This window comes from Aplidium turbinatum, chromosome 1 (assembly GCF_918807975.1).
Source record: "Aplidium turbinatum chromosome 1, kaAplTurb1.1, whole genome shotgun sequence".
NCBI lineage: Eukaryota > Metazoa > Chordata > Ascidiacea > Aplousobranchia > Polyclinidae > Aplidium > Aplidium turbinatum.
This window is the reverse complement of record NC_137472.1, coordinates 20302256-20321843: the sequence shown is the minus strand read 5'-3', so window position 1 is coordinate 20321843 and position 19588 is coordinate 20302256. Positions and strand designations below refer to the sequence as shown.

Sequence of the window (19588 nt, the reverse complement as noted above, 5' to 3'; positions counted from 1 at the left end):
CATGATGTATTTTGTGTTCATTCAAGCAATTATACCGTAAATTTATGTTTTAGATTCTTTTGCCTCGCTTCATTGATGTTTAATTTGTTACTTTTTCTTTTGTTGAGGGTGGCTGCTCGACTAGAAGACCTTCCAGGTCACTTCGCAGCCACCCGTTGCAGTATCCACACATAACACATTTTACGTTATCGTTTGTTTTATCCGATTTTGTTGAATATGTGTGTTTATACTCGCAACAAATAAAATGTCAATCAATCAATCAATCAATCAAAACTGTTAAAAAGCGATTAAAAGTCTAACTGAAATTTTCGAAATCAAATTGTCTTTGTTTTTCAACGTCTGATGGTGTTAGAACCGCCACGGTCAGAACCCATTGTGTTACCTGGAAAAGTCAGTAGCCTAAAGACGTTAAAATAAAATTAAAAAAAATTCATTTAGACAGTTACCAAAAGTTGGCAAAATGTCGAAAATTCTGCAGAATGTGACAAATCAAGACGTATACCTTAGGTGGCGATGAGTCACTGTTTGATTTAAGTCGACATTCCGAACACACAGCGTACTTTGAAGTAAATAAATTTCATGTTTTTTTCAGCATTTTTTTTGGCACAAAACTTGAAAAAATGCAGTTAGATATTTTTTTAAAAGTCGCTTTGCATTTCTGAAAAAAAAAAATGCTGACATCCTACTTGCAGGTTTTGAATATTTCGAAAGCTAAAAGTGCTTAAAACTGTAAAAAAATGCAAAATTTTCCCTCGCTATAAGTTATAAATCATCGTGACAAGAATTTGATCTTCAACAAAAAAACACAACGATAATTGGTAGCCATAATAAACATGATTTATGAAGACAACGGAAAAGAGGCGTTCGATTGGTGACATGAATTAACAGGCTTTCGCTTTTCATTTTAGATTAGTTATAGCGCGGTAACATAATTTATGTTTCAATAAATATGAGAAAAATATTAAAAATATCCGGTACATTAAAATATTACTGCAGCTGTAGGCGATGTGAAATGCATGTGTGAAGAATATGTTACAGTATAGTACAAAAAAATTACAATGTCTCTTCACATCGATATGGTGTTGCTATATTGCGAATGTACATTGCACACAACTATAATCCCTTAAGTTGCACTAATTCAAAACCGGTATTTCAACATTAAAGGGAGATCACAATCAATGAAGTTTCTATCGACTCAAAGCAATATATTTTTGATTATAATTTTTTACAGCAACCTCGAATGTTTGTATAACAATATAATGGCAGTGTTAATTCATCACTTTTCGCACTTCATGGCTATCACTTATTATGTGTGGCATGGCCTTTTCAGTTACGGCTAGTAATGTCACATTTTGTGAGTTATTTCTAAAAGGCCTGCTTTTGGTTTCTTGATCATTTCAAAAGTAAAGAACCGTAGTGTTTATTGAGGTTACTAACAGAACAGGAAACTTGTTGCAGTTGTTTTAGTTTTGTTCTATATCATTCAAATTTGATTATACGACATCAGTTTGAAAAATTATATCGCACATCATTTTTTAGTGAATCTGCACTCTGCACTTACAGTAGGGAGATAATCGGCATTTTTTTCAAATCCAACTTTAGCCCTAGTTTTAGGATACAACAGTACATTCTAAGATCTTCGGTAATAATATTGAAATTTACGTCCAAATATTTTCCAAATTTCCGTTAAATCATGTAGTGTAGATTGACTGGTTTGCATTATAGCATTGAAGTTTGTTTGAGTTTGCGGAGCTCCAGCTGCATGCAGTGCTCTATTGGTGGTAGTTGTGCGTGAAGTTTAACCATTTTTGTTTGTAGTATTATCAAGCCAAAAAAACTGCAACAAGTTTTCCGGACTGTTGGTAACCTCAACAAACACAGACTGTAGTTATTTACTTTTGAAAAGATCAAGGAAACAAAAATAGGCCTTTTAGAAATAGCTCATAAAATGTGACATAGCTAGCGGTAACTCCAAAGGTCATGTGTGTGGTAACAATACCATGGTAAAAAATAATGAGCAGGTGCAATGGAACATTTTTTTTTTTTTTTAATGAAATGGAACATTATGTTTCACTAAGATGAACCGTGTAGCACAGAGATTTTAAACCTGGGGGTCGAAAGCCGTTTTTCGAAGGATTGCGAGACGACTGAAAATCCAGTGTATATTTTTAATTTTTGCGAGAAAAAAAAGAGTTTTTTGTTTGCAATCGACTACTGCTTGACCTGGGGTATGCTGTTGTTTAAGCTTTCAGACGTTACAACAAGGTTTCCAATAGAAAAGCATTCCATAGTTTGCACCTCGTAGCCTACTTGCGCATTGCTCAATGCAGAGCAAAGTTGACAAGCTTGATAAGAAATGGACATAGTTGGAAAAGTAATACAAAATATAAGCAGTTGCAACATCGCGAAAAGACATTTTTGCTTTCAAAAGTTAACATTATACAGTAACAGCGAAATGTGACACAGACTGGTTGTCGGTATGAATCGAACTTTTCTGTCAGTCGACGTATCGTGGGGTGTGTGATGGAGACTCGTTGGTCGAAAGCAGTTCAAAGGCACTGCTTACATAGTAACGAGACTTGGTGTCGCTTCAAAGTAATTTTTAGGCAAACAATAGCAGCAAAGTAATTCTATTTCAAAGGCACTGCTTGCATAGTAACGAGACTTGGTGTCGCTTAAAAGTAACTTTTAGGCAAACACATAGTAGCAAAGTAATTCTATTTCAAAGGCACTGCTTGCACAGCAGGGATTGCACAGTAACGAGAATTTGTGTCACTTCAAAGTAATTTTTTCCAAATTGTTTCGGCAATTTGTCCATTCGGCAATTAGTCCTTTCGGCAATTAGTCCATTCGGCAAAATGTCTTTCGGCAAACTGTCTTTCAGCAAAATGTCCGCGCACGCATTATATATATACAACAAGATTTTCATAACATTACATTTCTTTCCAAAAATACTTCTTGCCTAAATGAAGTAACAAAACTATTTTTCTCTGTCTGCCAGTGCCAGGTGAGGGCCAGAATATGTCCCCAAGGCAATGCGGCCATCGCTTAAATCGGTGGCTTGTGAAATTCCACTGGTTAAATCACCGTTTGGGTCGTGCAGTGTGTTCAATATGTTTCCAGAATCATCCACTTCAAATATCATGCTATGTCTTCTATCTGGTATTCTGCAAAAAGCATGATTTTATTTGAATCAGAACCTTCTGAAGATCCCGAGAATGATGAAGAGGACTGTTAAGGTAACTTAGTCTATTGGATTCACTGCCTTAAAGCAGAGGTCGCCAATATTTTTTGAAAAAGGGCCAGGTGACTGTGAGAAAAGACGCTCTCGGGCCTTGTAACCATTTTGCTCAACAGTCTGCAACCAGTGGTCGTGATTCAACACTCAACAGAGTGGGTGTGATTTTTTCAGCTGTGAGCAACAATTTACATGTTCGATCGTTGCAGAAAAATTGGTAGTGGAATAAAGACTCATTATTAACCCAAACTCCCAAAGTTACAGATACTCAATATTTCAAAAATTGCTATTTTCACAAAGTGTTAGTAGAAAACATGGAAAGAAAATGGCAAATCAAATACTTTAACACCTCTTGAAGCATCACTTTGGATAAGGTTTTTATTCAGTGTATACTATATATATCACATTTTTTTACACAGTTTTGGGGGCCGGGTAGACGAATTTTGGGGGCTGTATGTATAATATATCATTGCAATTGCAATTTTTTACAGTATATCTTTGCATTGTTGGAAGTGTTTCAACAAGCGATCGCCTGATAGAAATTCTTGTTTCTTAGTGATGAAAAGTTGGAAGTTCTATTGTTACAGATGAAAGTCATAATCGTCCTTTTACGGATAGTAACAGGGCTGTGGCGTCGGAAAGATTTTGGGGTGATCGGGAGTCGTCAAAAAGGCCGACTCCGACTTACTTGATACAAAACGATGAATAAAATTTTTGTTTGCAATCGTTTTTAAAAAAAGTGTTTGTTGTTGTCTACATCGCTTCAAAATTTCTCCGGAAAATGTAAGTTTTTGTTCTTGTCAGTTTTTTTGAAAGTCGCCATTTCAATTGTAATCACAGCTTAAGTGAAATTAAATTTTAAAAAATGAGAAAGTTCAAATCCGGCAACAGTGAAGCAGGAGCAGCAGCCATATATTATTCGCCCGACTCTACAGCCCTGAATGGTAGCCTAATCAATACGGTAATCCTATTGGCAAAGTGTACCTTATGAGCAACGAATGCGGCAGTAATCCAGCAATGATTTGTCGAAGCATTGGAAACTGGTACAATATTCTGACCATTGGTGAAATTTTGGTTGTGGCCCCGACCCAATATGTTCCTCTTTTGGTTCTTCTAACATTGTCTGGCATGGCTGTAACAAATTCAGGCATTTATGGTCCATACTACAGTAGGCAAACACCAGTCTTGTAAAGGTTCACATATCATCTTTACACAAAGATTCATCTTCAGTAGATTACACACTAAGTCATTGAGAGTCTGCAGTAATGCTTGGAAAATAACAGGGTGTATTACAGTAATCATCATGAGTGCACATTACTGCATAAGTGTATTACTGCATTACACATTACTGCTTACACCATTAAGTGGTCTCAGTGACACCAACGTTTTTCTGAGTGCTGGTCACACTGTTCCAACATGCACATGACACTGCAGAGTTAAACATATATATATATATAATTGCCAACAACTAAATGTCAGTTTCACGTTCCAGGGTAACATGAATTAACATGCCACAATAAAACAATTGAGACATTGTACCAGGAACACTCAGAACATGGACTCTTTTTCCAGTATCCACATCGATCCATGATATACGGTATCGCCCAGTTTCTGGAACAATCACCATTTTCTCATTTGTTGTAAGTTGTACTCCATTTGCAAAGCAAAGTCCGGATGCAATGGTCTGCAATTTCTTTGTCTGTAAGTTGAATTTCAGCACACGACCAGTGCATGATCCTTTCAAAATATAAAAAGTTACATTCAATAAAACGAAGTGAGTTTAATGGATCCACGACTTTATGTCGCGGTTCGAATGACGCTAACACAAATGACGCAATCCCTAGGTCGCAAGGCACGAATGCCGCAATACATGAATGACGTAAGACCTGAATGCTGCAAGGCACGAATGACAAAAGGCCCAATTGCCGCAATACATCAATGACGCGAGATTTGGTTATTTCTTACTAAAATTAAATGTTTTTTTAATAGTTCAATCTGTGATGACTACTTCGAGACTATTAATACAAGTTTAGTAGATTGCCTAGCCCTAGAGCAGCGGCTCTTGACCTTTTCCCTTGTCGACACCATCTTGAAATTACCAACCAGTTCTCTCACCCCCTCCTAGGATTGGCTGAAAAGTAATAGTCGCCTACAGTTTGAAATTTTTGTTGAAACCTGCTAAAACAACTTTGCTTCTTACATCATATCATAACAAACCTTGATAATTCAGTATCCCCGCACCGCCTAGGCACAGGTCTCGCACCCCTGGTTAAAAACCCCTGCCTAGAGGTTTGCACCAACCAAGTGTTACTCAGTCATATGGACAATAGCTTACAAATTCTAGACGCCAAATTAATTATTTTTGTTCACAAATATTATTATTTTTGTTCAGCCATCTTCGTGACTGTACAAACTGTAGCCTACTTTTAATAATTAGTTTTTCAACATCGAATTCAGAAAAACCAAGAGTCTAGCAAAATTGCGCGGGTCTGCTACTATTCGGTGAGTCCGATTAGGTGAGTCCGATTCGGTGAGTTCCTAACCTCTAACCCCAAACCCTAAAACGGCAATGATAATTAGGCTACGGTACCCAATAATTTAAAAAAAAATGAAAAAATCCCCCGTTAAGGAATCGGACTCACCGAAACGGGCCATTCCGAAATTGCGCATACAGTATGATATGCCTTAATTTTTGTATGTTATGAGTTTTTTTTCACGTTGCGCATAAAGTGAAAATGGTTAGGTTTTAATACAAATGCGTCTATTGGAAAATGGATACAACTTCATATGTTACAGGTAGACCAGAAGTTGCCTATGACTAAATATTTATTTCAAGTTTAATATCGCTGTTTGAATGCGTATCAGAACCAAATCGATCGTCTCCGAAAACAAAAGAGTGTGGAACCAAGGCCTAGGTGGAACATGTACCACATTCAGGGTTGGAAAAAATCATGATTTTTTTAAAAAAATCAAAAAAATTGGATTTTTTTGATTTAAATCGGATTTTTTTGATTTAAATCAGATTTTTTTGATTTTTTTTATATAAAAAAGCGTCGAGTCTACTTGGGGGAAGAGATCATTTTAGTAAGATAGCAGAATTATTTTTAACCCCTTGATTGATTGAAAGGCTTTGCTTTGCAAGTGTTTAATCATTTTTATTATCATATTGTAGGCTAGCCTGTCTAGTGTCTATTGCACGGTACTACGACAGTTTATCGAACGACAGTTTATTAAACGACAATTAATCGAACTACAGTTTATCGAAACGACAGTTAATCGAACAACAGTTTATCGAACGACAATTTATCGAATGACAGTTAATCGAAAACCTAACCCTTACCAGTTACCCCTAGCCCCTAACCATTATCCCCTAACCCCTGAGTATTCCATTGCATATGTGCTTCGTCGTTCGATAAACTGTCGTTTCGATAAACAGTCGTTTCAATGAACTGTCGTTTCGATGAATTGTCGTTCGATGAACTGTCTTTCGATAAACTGTCGTTCAATGAACTGTCGTCCGATAAATTGTCTTTCGATAAATTGTCGCGTCAGGTTATGGCACATATTTTTAAGTAGGTGTGATATGTTGCTTTATACTAAATCATAATGTGCATATCGAGATTGAGGTATGTCTCAGACTGTCATCTCACTACACTAAAATCTTTTCTTACGTTTGAGCACACATTACTTTGCTTTTTTGCTCAACTGATGCATAGCCTACAACCAGACTTTTTGCAAAGAAAGTTTAACTGTGTAATATAATTATGTTACCGACGTATCATACCAAAACAATAAAAGTTCAGATGACACAAAATTGCAGTTTATTTTGCATTGAGAAGTTTGTACATAAGTACAAGCTCGCCAGCTTTTGCAGTGCTCAATCGATTTCGAACTTCTGATTAAACCAGACCAAAAGTGGAAAAAACTTGCTCAAAAACTATGTTTAGTGAACAACACTGTTTGTGAACTGCCAAGTAAACGAAGTTGCCTTTCAAAACATGCATAGCCTATAGCAGGGGTGGGGAACCTGCGGCCCGCGGGCCGAATGCGGCCCGCGTAACTGTTCTATGTGGCCCGCATCAAAATTTCGTAAAAAAATTTTTTTTTTCTTTTGCAAAAGTGAAATCATTTGAAGTTAAATTACCTGTGGAAAGTACAACTTGAAAACAGTAACACCGCACATTTTCCTACCTTGCAAGAGCAAAAGCTTTCTACAACAGCCAAATATAGGCTACCCATTGCCTATGTATGTGTCAATCTTATGGAGACATTTAATGCAAGATTTTTGGACATAAAGAGTAAAGAAATGGAGTTAGATATTTTTGCCTCTCCTTTCAATGTGGTTGCAACTGATGTTCCTATAGTAACTTCCAACATGAAATAGTAGAGCTCACAGAGTGAGGGTAGCCTACGTTGAAAGCGATGTACCAAAACATTCCACTGCTCAACTTTTATCAACGCTACATAAATGCTGATGATTTTCCAGTCATGCGGAAACATGCTTTGAAATATGTGTCTCTGTTTGGAAGCACCTACCGTTGCGAGCAGTTTTTTTCCAAATTGAATCTAACAAAAAGTCGGCTTCGCTCCAGACTGACTGATAAAAACGTGGAGATGTAGTTAAGAGTTGCAACATCTTCCGTGTCAGCAGACATCACACAGACATGACACGACTCACCAAAAATAAAAACTTTCAGCCATCCCACTAGCTGTGAAAGTGAAATAAATCATTGTCTACTTCGTTGCATTTTTTATCTGTAAATAAAATTTCGAAATTTTAGTGGCCCGCCTGTGTTATTTCTCATTTTATGTGGCCCGCAATACTAAAAAGGTTCCCCACCCCTGGCCTATAGCCTTAAGTATTTAAATATAACTTTTGTATTACAGAGAAGCAGTGAAACATTTGTTGATGTATTTATTTTTATTTTAGCAAATAAAAAATTATTTGATTTTTTTAATTGATTTTTTTGATTTTTATTGTTTGATTTAAATCATGATTTAAATCAATGATTTAAATCATTTGATTTAAATCAGCCAACCCTGACATTTCTAACTAACAAATTCAAATTATGAGAACATTTGGCCGAAACCTAGGAGAATTGCATAAAAACTGTACATACAAATTCAAAACCTAAATTCTGCTCCCTTTAGGTCACGCTTCCTGTTAACAAAGGCCACTCTCACGGAATTTGGCCCACCGCATCCGCAGGCCTTAAACTCGTGTTTTTTTCCGGCAGCCGTCGTGGCCTACCAAGAGCTCCTTCTCGGCGGCTAAATCTGCGTGCTTGGAGGCCAAAATACAATAACGATAGCACAAGTAAATAGCATTAAACTTGCAACAATGTTAATATGATCACTTAGCGTTGTTGAAGTCTGGGCGACGTCCTGCAATAGAATCGTTGTACCACGCATTAAATGCTTTATCGGGATTGTAATCCGATACTGCGGGACCATCTAACGACCCTAAATTGATTTAACTGCTCGCAGCTCAGTAAATTGTTTCAACTGCATACCGCCTTTCATAAAACCTGACCATTTACTCCGTTATGATGTCACCATTGAGGGTGTGAAGTCACTAACCCGCAGCGTTCTAAACTATGAAGACATGTGTTTTACCCACGGATGTCAACTAACCTAGTTCTCCTTTTTAACAACGATTCAATGTCCGACAACATTAAATCGATATAAAAACGACAATATTGCCAGCTGATGTAAATTAGCACTTCGGATTAACACTTTGTTAAAATAAACATCGGGAATTGCAAACAAGACTTACAGCGCTGGTGATCGCAGCTGGATATATTCAATACAACAGTAGTGACTATGATGCACTGGCCTAATTCTGCGTCACTCTTTGATACTACATATTTTCGACATTTAATCCACGATCATTCTAATGCGAAATTAAATAATTGGCTAGAAGAAACCGGCGGCCAAACTTGGCCGACGGAGGAGGTAGCACCGGCGGTCATTCAAGCACTACTTAGCGGCCATGGCCGCGATGGCCGCCGGCTGCTTTAAGGCTTGATCCGTATTTCTCAAGCGACATTTGTAGCTAGAGATGCAGAGTCAATTAACAAGCAAAAAGCCTACAAGTGCAACTGACCTCCTGTATTGTTCCTGTTCAAAGCAAGAAAGAACGAGATTAAATGCGGGAAGCCAGACTTCAGTCTTCGAAATTAGCATATTTTTACTTCGGCAAAAACGTTGCCGAGGCCAAACGGCAAAAGTTGAAATTGCCTCGGCAATTGCTGTGAACGTTTATTACGAAAAAATTGTAGGCTACCACAACATGTAAAACGAGAAGCGAAAAATATAATAGAGTAGTCTATCTAGACTGCATTGTTTGATTTGTTGTGATGTAATAATACTAAAAGTAGCGATAAAGCGAGCAACGCGATACCCACGCTGTTACGATAATTCATGTTAAATAACTCACGGGGGGGGGGGGGAGTATGTTAATTTTGGGTTGATTCAACGTTCGAGTCAGCACAAATCGATTTAATTTTCCCGACCGGTTGTATTGCGTAACAACAATGCCCAATAAGAAATGATGACGACGACGTCATTTCTTAAACGCTTGAAGCTTAAGCTTGAAGACGCAGAACTGCCCGTTCATGAACGCGCGATGTCATATGATCGGAAGCATTACTTTTCTTTACTGCCGAAGTACCATTTATCCAATTTTGTACTACTTTTTTAATTGGGCTTCGTAGCTTTTCTAATTTCGAATTGTTTCCGTCATAAAATTCTTTACAAATTTTGCAAAATACTACACTAACTTTTCCTTCTGTCCCCTCTGTTTCATAACCTATAGCAGGTAAATTCCACTTTTTAACTGTATCTTCCTTTACCATGACTTATATTGGCAATGACACTGGTAAAGAACAAGCATTCGATGAAAGAATAACTTATTGCGGAGCAATTAAGCCAGTATTTATAAAGTTGCAAACTTTTGTTATAGTTCACATGAGCATTGTCAGCGCATAAAATTGCACCTGTTGTTGTTACGCAACCAGACATCTATCACAAACCGCAATTAACAAAGCTCACTCTAAAGGTTAACGCGTTAACCTATTACTTACATGTATTCGACGTCTGTTGATGTTGTGTGGTTCGTTGTGAAAGCGGTGCGATCGTTTTTGATACAGCTGGACGAGATAACGGAAGGCGAAGCGCGATAAGGAGTAAATGCTTATAATAATTTGACGTCTACTGGCGTTGAATCAATGCAAATAGGGTGATATTTCTATAAAAGATTCAATTCTCCCAGCTGGGCACGTGACTAAGCGCCGGCGAAGTAGAAAGTAACCCAAATAAAAACATCAAGCAATAGTAAGATTGAATCAACCTCCTGGTCTGGTGTGGTCTAAGAAAATGAGGGTGATTTTTGTAATCTTGTGGTCCTTACAAGCGCTCGTGAGACCTCGGCATTTTTATTGCCGAGGCTAATGTGCCATTCATGCATCTGCCTCGGCAATCACCTCGGCAATTGCCGATTGCCGAGGCTAATTTCGAAGACTGGACTTACACTTTGAGTTCGCCAGATGTTTCTGATTATTGAGATTTTTCTGCACACGTGTCCAATAAGATTAAAAAGCAACAAATGACTTTGTGGCATCTTCATCTTTATTTTGCTAAGTGCAAAAAAACGAATTTAACATTTTTATTTGTGTAACAAATGAAACTTGAATTTGCTGCTGTGGCAAAAGAAATTACTATCGTATTAAAAAAAACAATTTATTAACAATAACTAAGTCTCGCGGTATTTGGGCCTTGCGGCATTCAGGTCTTGTGTCATTCGTGCCTTGCGATGGCGTCATTCGTGTTCGCGTCATTCGAACCATGGCATTACGTTGTGTAACGAGTTTAACAGTCAGTACAGTTGAATTCGACTATACATGCAGATATTTTGCTATATAGCGGCATCTGTTGCAAAGTTCTGTTTTTAAACTTTAGGTAGAATTCGGCTATTGTGAAATTCGTTACGGTGACACTATTTGGAAGATTCCTTTATGGGTCGCTGTAGGCGAGTTGTACTGTTGTATATATATGTTTGTCGTATCCAGGTTTACACCTGGGGGTTGAAGATTTAGATTAAGTGGACGGGAAGGCAAGGAAGCCAATCTTCATGTCCACCTTCAGGCATGCCTTTAAGTGTCTTGCCAAAGACACAGCTGCATGCTCATGAGCGGTGTCGAACCGACGCCCTTTCGATTACCGTTCCAGCGCTCTCACCACTCGGCTATGCAGCCGAGTGGTGAGAGCTGACCTTTTTCCAAAGCAGAGATACAGTAGCCTATGTCTGCAGTATTGTTAATATTAATTTGCATGTTTTAATATAGATACAAATTTGTTGACTTGATAATTGAAATACAAACAAGAACTGAACTTTAGATTCACCTTCAAGTACTTCGTAAGCTACACGCAATAGTGAATAGTGATCAGATGCATCAGAAAAGTAGACAAACTTTTCATCACTTGTAATATCTAAATCATCTGGAAAGGCCATCCTGGGTGATGTGTCACTTGGTTTTACTAGAAATTCAATTTCCTTTGTTTCCAGATCAACAAAATAAAAACCATAATAAGCATCCATGACATACAACTTCTTTCCTCGTATGCGTAAACCTGCATAAATTGGTACAATAGAAAATCACTTGGAATAATCAAATAGGCTCAAACACAAACTTGTACATACACTTTGCAGGTAGCTACATCAATTTTTTACAGGGAAAAACTAAGTGTGTACATGATGATGTCCTATATTCTTGGACGATAGTTTGAAAGCTTAAGGTCAAGTATCACAATGCCTCAGAAAGATCTTGACAATATCACATGCTCCTCCATAAATAAAGGTATCAAATGAAAAAAAGTATTACAGGAGAAATTAAGAAACTCTTAACAAGCTAAAAGCAAAAAACTTGCACTGCAATTTGCAGAAGCTAAAAATATATAGTCTTAACAAAGCTATAAAAATATTTTGTTGGGACAGGTATTACACACAATACACAGTCCCATACCATGAGCCCAAGAAAAAAATCAAGAAAAACATGGCATAATTAGCTCAATACCAATCAATGGAATGGTCAGGTCATGTGAGATAAGAAAACAATTGATGCACCTACACACAGCCTTTGCAATTATACCGGTAAAAGTTATTGCAATTTATGATGACATCATCATCGTGCAAGTTTTAAATCCTTCTACACTTAAATTACCACAAAAAGGCAACACAGTTAAGCATGGATAAGGAAGTAACATGCATGACTGTTGTTTTTCTATAGATTTCATGAAAGTTTACATAAAACTACTAGGAAAAGTATCCTAATATTTTTAAAACTTGCATGTATATTAACATGCATAACTTAAAACTTGGGTAGTTAGTTTTTGAAGGAATATTTCCTCAATCAAATCTTTTAAAGTATTTGCTATCTCTAATACAGAGAAAAGTTTCTTACTGATTCAAAGTGTTTTGGATTATTGTAATAATGCTTTCAAACACAAGAAAGTGGACATTCAAAGCATACCTAAAGGTCTGCCATTAAGAGCATCCATATCAGTTAGTTCTGCTTTATTTATTATCCCAGAGGTTATATTTTCAATTCTCCCTTCACCAATAAAACCTTCAGATGATCGATAAATTTTCACCACCCTCCCATCAAGTAAACCAGTATATAGATTCCCAGTATCATCCTCTTCTATACTTTCTGGAGCTGGCATCAGGATTCTATAAACCAATATATATCATATTATATATACTTATGAAATAGTTCATCAATAGGCCTATATATATATATATAAAAAACACTAGCCATTAGCAAATTTGCAATCAAATACTGTATTTCAACACACTTAAGCAAAGCCAAAGAGTAACTAGAGTAGATATTCATAAATTTTGATATGCATCAATGAATCAATCAAGAAAGATAGATGTCCAGTGCACAAATGAGCATTCACAAATCAGACTTGAATGGATAGCCAGATAGAAAAATTTTCTACAACAGATTATTACATTTCTTCTTTAATCTCCTTTACACTGATGGTTCAGTTGGTTAAGAACTCAACTTTGTACATGAATAGCAAGACCAAACAGTGCTGGTTTAGCTCTTGAGCAACACATTACAAGAATTGCTCTTCATTCAGCAACATTTTGTAGATGGAATAATTCACAGGCATAAACTCTTTAACAAGCTGTGACTCCACTCTGTCAAACTCTGTGACTGTGTCAGTGTGTCAGTGGTTTAAAGCCGCTACAAGTATTCAAAACTTCAATGATTAACTTTGCAAAAAAACGTTCAGTATGAGAATAAAGATTCCCACTATCAACCAATTGTTTAAAACTACACAGGTAGTGTATAACTTAGATATATACAGTTTTATACACATTCACAATCTTACTTTCTTCCATGAGATAACTTCGTGTTTATTTTAAATTCACCAGCAAATTCAACAGGTTGGATTTCAATTGAACGAGCCTTTACTGGTGATTTTATATATCCCAAAATACAAACAAATGTAAAGACACACAATATGATTAAAAGAATATTGAATAATGAATAGTTTGATGTGGAGGATGCAACTACATTTCTATAAGATTTAGTGTCTTGCACTTTGCTTTGTCTTTTTCTTTGATGCAATCCTTCTCTATTGTCCATGAATATGTTTTGTTCAGATCAAATAGCCAATTTTTTTCAAAACAAATTAATAAAAGACTGTATAATATAATATGTGTATTTTAATTTCACGTTCCTTGATGCTAACTAAGCAAACAGTGGCGTATTAAGAAAGTTTGTTAGGGGGGGTAAGACATTGTGTCAGTCAGCCGCGTAGCAGCCAATTCGATGGCCGGAGGCCAATGGGTATCTGGGGGTAGTACACACGGGGTAGTCTCAACGCTAGCACACAGAAAGCTCACATTTAAGAACCGCCCCGATAGCTCAATTGGTTAGCGCGTCACTTCTGCAACGAAGAAACTTCAACATCCAAAGCGGCGCTGGTTCGACTCTCGGGGTGTGCGCTTGAGCATCGCACGTTAAGGACTGCTCTCCATTCAGTGGCATCTAATGGATGGAATAATTCCCTGGCAACAAGACTTCAACAATCGGAAACTTCACTCTGTCAATCTGGGTGACCGGGCCTGCGTCAGTGATTCAAAGCCTCTACAAGTATGCGAAACTGCCAGGATTAAGCTCTGCAAGAAGCTTTCCCAGTCCGAGGATAAAGATTCAATCAATCAATCAATCATTTGGTGAAAATAACTGTTAATTGATTTATGATTCAAATTTTTTCTACTTGGGTTAAAATTAGACTTGTTTGACCCTTTAAATGGGGGTATACCAAAATGTCATATGATGCGTCAGAACGGGGGAAGGGGTTAGCTGAAACCGTCAGATAGAGGGGTCCAAAATCAAATGACTTAACTAAAACAATTGTTTGGAAATGGAGCTGTTTTCAAAACAGTCATATATCGATTCTGCTGTGAAGCTGATTTCGTTTTAGCACCACATGTTGCCATTAAAAAATATTTTAAGTGGATTGAATGAAAACGGGAAAGTCAGATTGAAGAAGAAATATATGATACCGGTCAACAGTGTTGCCACAAAAATACTGTGGGTAATAGAGTTCACTTCAAGATCAAAATATTACATTTACATAAAGACTTCAAGATCAAAATATCACTACACGATATTCAGTGCAGAGCAACAAGATTTGCAGTAAAAACAAACAATTCACATCCTAGGGCCTGTAGCGGACGCGGCAGTTAACACGCGCGCTCATATGCAGCCGTCTATGCTGACGGCGACATTCCTGGGCAGAACCGTGGTCAAACTGGCTAGGAATGACCAGGACACGATAGTCTTCTTCACTGCCTTATCTATCAACTGGTTTGACAGAATAATATTTGACCACAAGATAGAATCCTTTAAGGCTGCGTTATTTATTAGCTTGACTTCTAGCTTCAGACGAACAGAATCCGCACACATCAAAATGAGAACACCGAACCACTAACAATTCCACTACCAAAATACTAGCATGCTGGCGTATTATATTATGAACTCCATCACAACAAAAAGAACTTCAACTTCGGGGTAAAAGGAATTTCGTTTACGATTGCACCTTCCAGAGAATAGAATTCTACATATTGCCTTTTACAAATTACATTCTAGAAGCCGCAGAAATCAACCAACCAGCTTGATTACAAATGGAAAAGTAGCCTGAATAGTCAATAGTTTGAGTTTGAATAATAATAATAATGTTATGGTTTTATTTATTGTCGCTGTACAACAGCTAAGGTCTTTTAGCGACAGGGCTCATTTTCAATTTATATCAGGTTTACGATGCTATCACATTATTACCCGACTCATTCTCACTGCGCTATGCAGGATAGAACACAATCGGTACCGTTTTTAAAGTCTTCGGTTTGACCCGACCTGGAATCGATCTCAGATCTACCAGCACCAGAGCCGAAGGCGAAACCACTCGGCCACTGAGCTGGTGAATAGTTTGAATAATAATAATAATAATGTTATGGTTTTATTTATTGTCGCTCTACAACAGCTAAGGTCTTTTAGCGACAGGGCTCATTTTTAATTTGTATCAGGTTTACGATGTTATCACATTATTACCCGACTCATTCTCACTGCACTATGCAGGATAGAACACAATCGGTACCGTTTTTAAAGTCTTCGGTTTGACCCGACCTGGAATCGATCTCAGATCTACCAGCACCAGAGCCGAAGGCGAAACCACTCGGCCACTGAGCTGGTGAATAGTTTTAATTCTAGCTTTAATTGGAGAGGCGCATCCACAGGCATTGCCAATTCTACATGCGACCATCTAACGTAATATAACGGTGGATTTACGTGTCGATGAATTACAGTGGGACTGCGATTCAGGCACAATGCAAAAATTCATTACAAGACTGCATTCCTAGAGCACGCGGTAGGCCTATTTGTTAATTGGAAAGGAAGGTTCTAGAATTCGACATGACGTCATGGAAATGACTCGCGCTACGTCAGAGAAAATGGCTCTCTAGCGCCACAGACAATGTTCTAGAATACGGCTTGACGTCATAGAAGTGACGCGCGTTGCGTCAGAGAAAATTAGCTCTTGGGCGCCACAGGCCCTAGACAAAACAATTAGCGATTTCCAATCTTAGTGCCTTTCTGCACAATCATGCATAACTTCAAACAAAATGCTTATCCTTTCAACTCCGCTTGATCGGTATTGTTCAATTATCGTTTTTCTCGCATAAGCGTCAAAATATGTTATGATATCTTTGTCCGTCTGTTATTAAGTAAAATTAAATGCTTGAAAAAAGTCGCCAAACAATCGAATAAAGAATGTCGATTCAGCCAAAAAAAAAGTAAAGAAAAACCATAAACGATATTGGCGGAAAAAAGAAAAGACTTGAACATAATCGATATTGAAAAAGTAAAGAATAGCGCTATCGAATAGCTATTCGGAACCGATACTTGCAACCCTGGTCAGATGTCAGTATGAGATTCATTTATGAAAATCAGCGCTCACACTCGTTCGATGAAATTGTAATGGATTTTAGTAGTGATCAAATTATGAAGACTCTGGAATATTTTTTTCGTAGTTACATATTCACAAAGTTTCCTCACAGCTTTGCGTTCATCTAAAATCTAAGCGTAATCTCTTTGCCACTTCAATGATTTCGTTTTCTCCGTGTGTCATTACTGTGTCCTCTGGCCAAGTAGTTGGATCAAGTAGCTTATTTTGCAGGCGTTAATAAATGACGAATCTGTTGAATTTAACAAGGGGATCGTGGATGGAATTTAGTTAAGCGATAACGATAATCGATAAACGCAAAATGTCTAAAGCAATAACGATAAACAATAAACCAAAAAAAAGTTAAGCGATAACGATAAACGATAAAATTATCGCCGATAATATCCAATAACGATAATTTTTTTCTTGATTAGCTCTGCCCCAATGCCCCATCCCATGCAGCACGAACTGTTTTCATCAACATGACGAAAAATCGAACGTAGGCTAATATACTGTAAAGGGACAAAACTTTTTGTAAGTTCTGCATGAATAGAATTGCAACAGCGGCAGTGGGTATCGAATCTTCAACCTCTTGATCCAGAACATAGCATCTTTTCACAAATTGGGACTAGGTGGGCAAATATTCAAAAAAGGTCACTTTTAGCGCGAGAGTTATGTTAAAAAGGGCACTTTTCGCGCGTAAATCATGTGAAAAGGGTCATTTTTTTCCCGAGCGTAAAACATTAAGCTTAAAAATGAAGATTTCTCAGGAAAATTGTTGGTGAAAAGGCATATTATAACTAGACTAAACTTTTGAGACCCATAATTGATTCCTATATTCATCCTTGCCCACAATATTTTGTAAATAATAATGTAATAAAATTTAATCTAGCAACATTTAGTTGCAGAGGTCTCTTGTACTAAAGTAACAAGAAACAGCTATGGTAATAGCCTAGCCTATATGAAACACAACTGCTAAAATATTATAATGAGTTGAATCTATGCAGAATTAGATGATTCTAATGAGCTGGTATTTTATTTTGATAAAAATCAGGAAACAAACTTCGGTAATTCAGACAATTAGAATCTCACACAAAATTTGAGGTACCGCGTACGGTACTCACAACACAAATTGATAATTAATCTGCTTGAATGGAACATTAAGGATATTATAAGTAAGGTCAAAGGTAGGCTCATAAGTTCTAAATGTATGCTAATGCTTTCCATTTAGCTCAGTGGTTCCAACTAATTTGCTTATTTTTGGGGGGTAGCCTAACGAGACCCGATTTGGAAACAATGAAGCAAGTAAAGATAATGAACTTTATAAAAGCGGAAGAATTGAACAGCCGTCTTTTCAAGGAACTGTGCAAGAAGATGGGAGAAAGATACGAAGCATTACTGTACCACACACAAGTACGATGGCTGTCTCGTGGCAAGGTGATAACCCGCCTGGTCGAACTTCGTGAGGCTATCCATGTTTTTTTGATAGAAAAGAAGTCCGACTTGGCTGAATATTTCCCTAACCAACAGTGGACTTCCTAGCTGTGTTACCTGGCTGATATCTTTGGTGAATTGAACAAAGACAATCTTTTAATTCAAGGCAAGAATGTAACTGTGATCGACACCAAAGTAGCCTTAGCTGCATTTGTGGCGAAGGTTGAATGGTGGAACAACCGAATTGGAAGAGGTACAGTAGTGCAGTTTCAGACGTTTGACATGTAGGGGAAGATCGGGACCTGCGAGCCACTTTTTTCTTTTAGATGCATATCTTCTAGGTTTCTCAATATTTTTCTCTAAAAATTGGTTTTGCAATGCCTTGTATTGCTACCTACTCTACAGCAAAAGCACAAGTTATTATTTCAGCGAATGTTTAATTTACGCTCAAAAACATAAACACGCGCCAAGCGGCTTATCGCTCCCCACATGTGGGGAGCGATAAGCCACAATTGCGATAAGCCAAAAAAGGTAGTATTTTAGCAAAGAAATCACTTCGCCATATCAAAAATACAATTCTAAAACATAGTTGTATTATTTATGTGTGAAATCAATCTTCAAGCCAGCTTCCAAGCTTTAAATTTTGAAATAAACGATGGAGAATTTTCAAATGATTCCTTGGGATGAGTTGTCAGAATTTTCATGTGAAATAGCATAATTAATAGTTGCAAACGAAACAAAAGTAAGAATTGTGATATATCCTAATGGAAAGGTGTGAAAACAAAAAAAAAATGATGTCATATGACACTTTAACATCTACTATCACAGGCACTTGTCATGGCTTGTAGGTCCCAACACAAGGTGACTCAAGGCTCCCTACCTGATCGTTCAAAAATGAAACAACAGCTGAAAAAAAACTAACATTGCTATCTAAAAAACTTTCAGCTTAATCTCATCATAAATACATCACCTACCACTATAAAAAAGTTTATGAACATTTCTTGCATAACAAATGAGTTATTTTAAAACACATTCAGCCAAAAAAAATTACGTTTTTTAACCCAAAACCTATAAATCCTCTTTGCACCTTCATTTTTTTGTACAATTTTAACCAAAGGATTGTGGGAAAGTTATCCAAGCATAAAAAATATAATGACGTCAATAAATGCAAAAAGAGCACTTTATATTAAAAAAAACGGGGGTGGATTATGGCTCCCACCATGATCATGGGTCCCGACCTTCCCCTACTTCGAAGGCTATGGACTTGATTTGACAGCGTCGTTGAAGGAGGACATAGCTGACCACTTAGGCCAACAAGCCAAGAAGATGGACATTGGACAACTACGTACTTTCCGAATTTGGACACGGCTATAGTCTCCAATGTTGCGCTGAGCCCTT

The 19588-nt window shown here is 37.3% G+C and overlaps 1 protein-coding gene across 1 annotated transcript; it reads right to left on the bottom strand.

The window, feature by feature from the left end:
• Window positions 1-2980: 2980 nt before the first annotated feature.
• On the bottom strand, window positions 2981-13946 carry LOC145780219 (adipocyte plasma membrane-associated protein-like). Its single transcript, XM_082591924.1, has 6 exons — window positions 13640-13946; window positions 12769-12968; window positions 11642-11869; window positions 4778-4975; window positions 4223-4370; window positions 2981-3167 (listed from the first exon to the last, which is right to left on the bottom strand). Exons 1-6 carry the CDS (start codon window positions 13894-13896, stop codon window positions 2981-2983), a joined length of 1218 nt encoding a protein of 405 aa, XP_082448050.1. The 5' UTR covers window positions 13897-13946.
• Window positions 13947-19588: the final 5642 nt, after the last annotated feature.

Coding starts and splice junctions, on each gene's coding strand:
- LOC145780219 (XM_082591924.1), bottom strand. CDS start 13,896: ATGGACAATAGAGAAGGATTGCATCAAAGAAAAAGACAAAGCAAAGTG. Junction 11,870..12,768: donor TCTTAATGGCAGACCTTTAG/GTATGCTTTGAA, acceptor CAATTTATGCAG/GTTTACGCATACGAGGAAAG. Junction 4,371..4,777: donor CCATGTTCTGAGTGTTCCTG/GTACAATGTCTC, acceptor AATTTGTTACAG/CCATGCCAGACAATGTTAGA.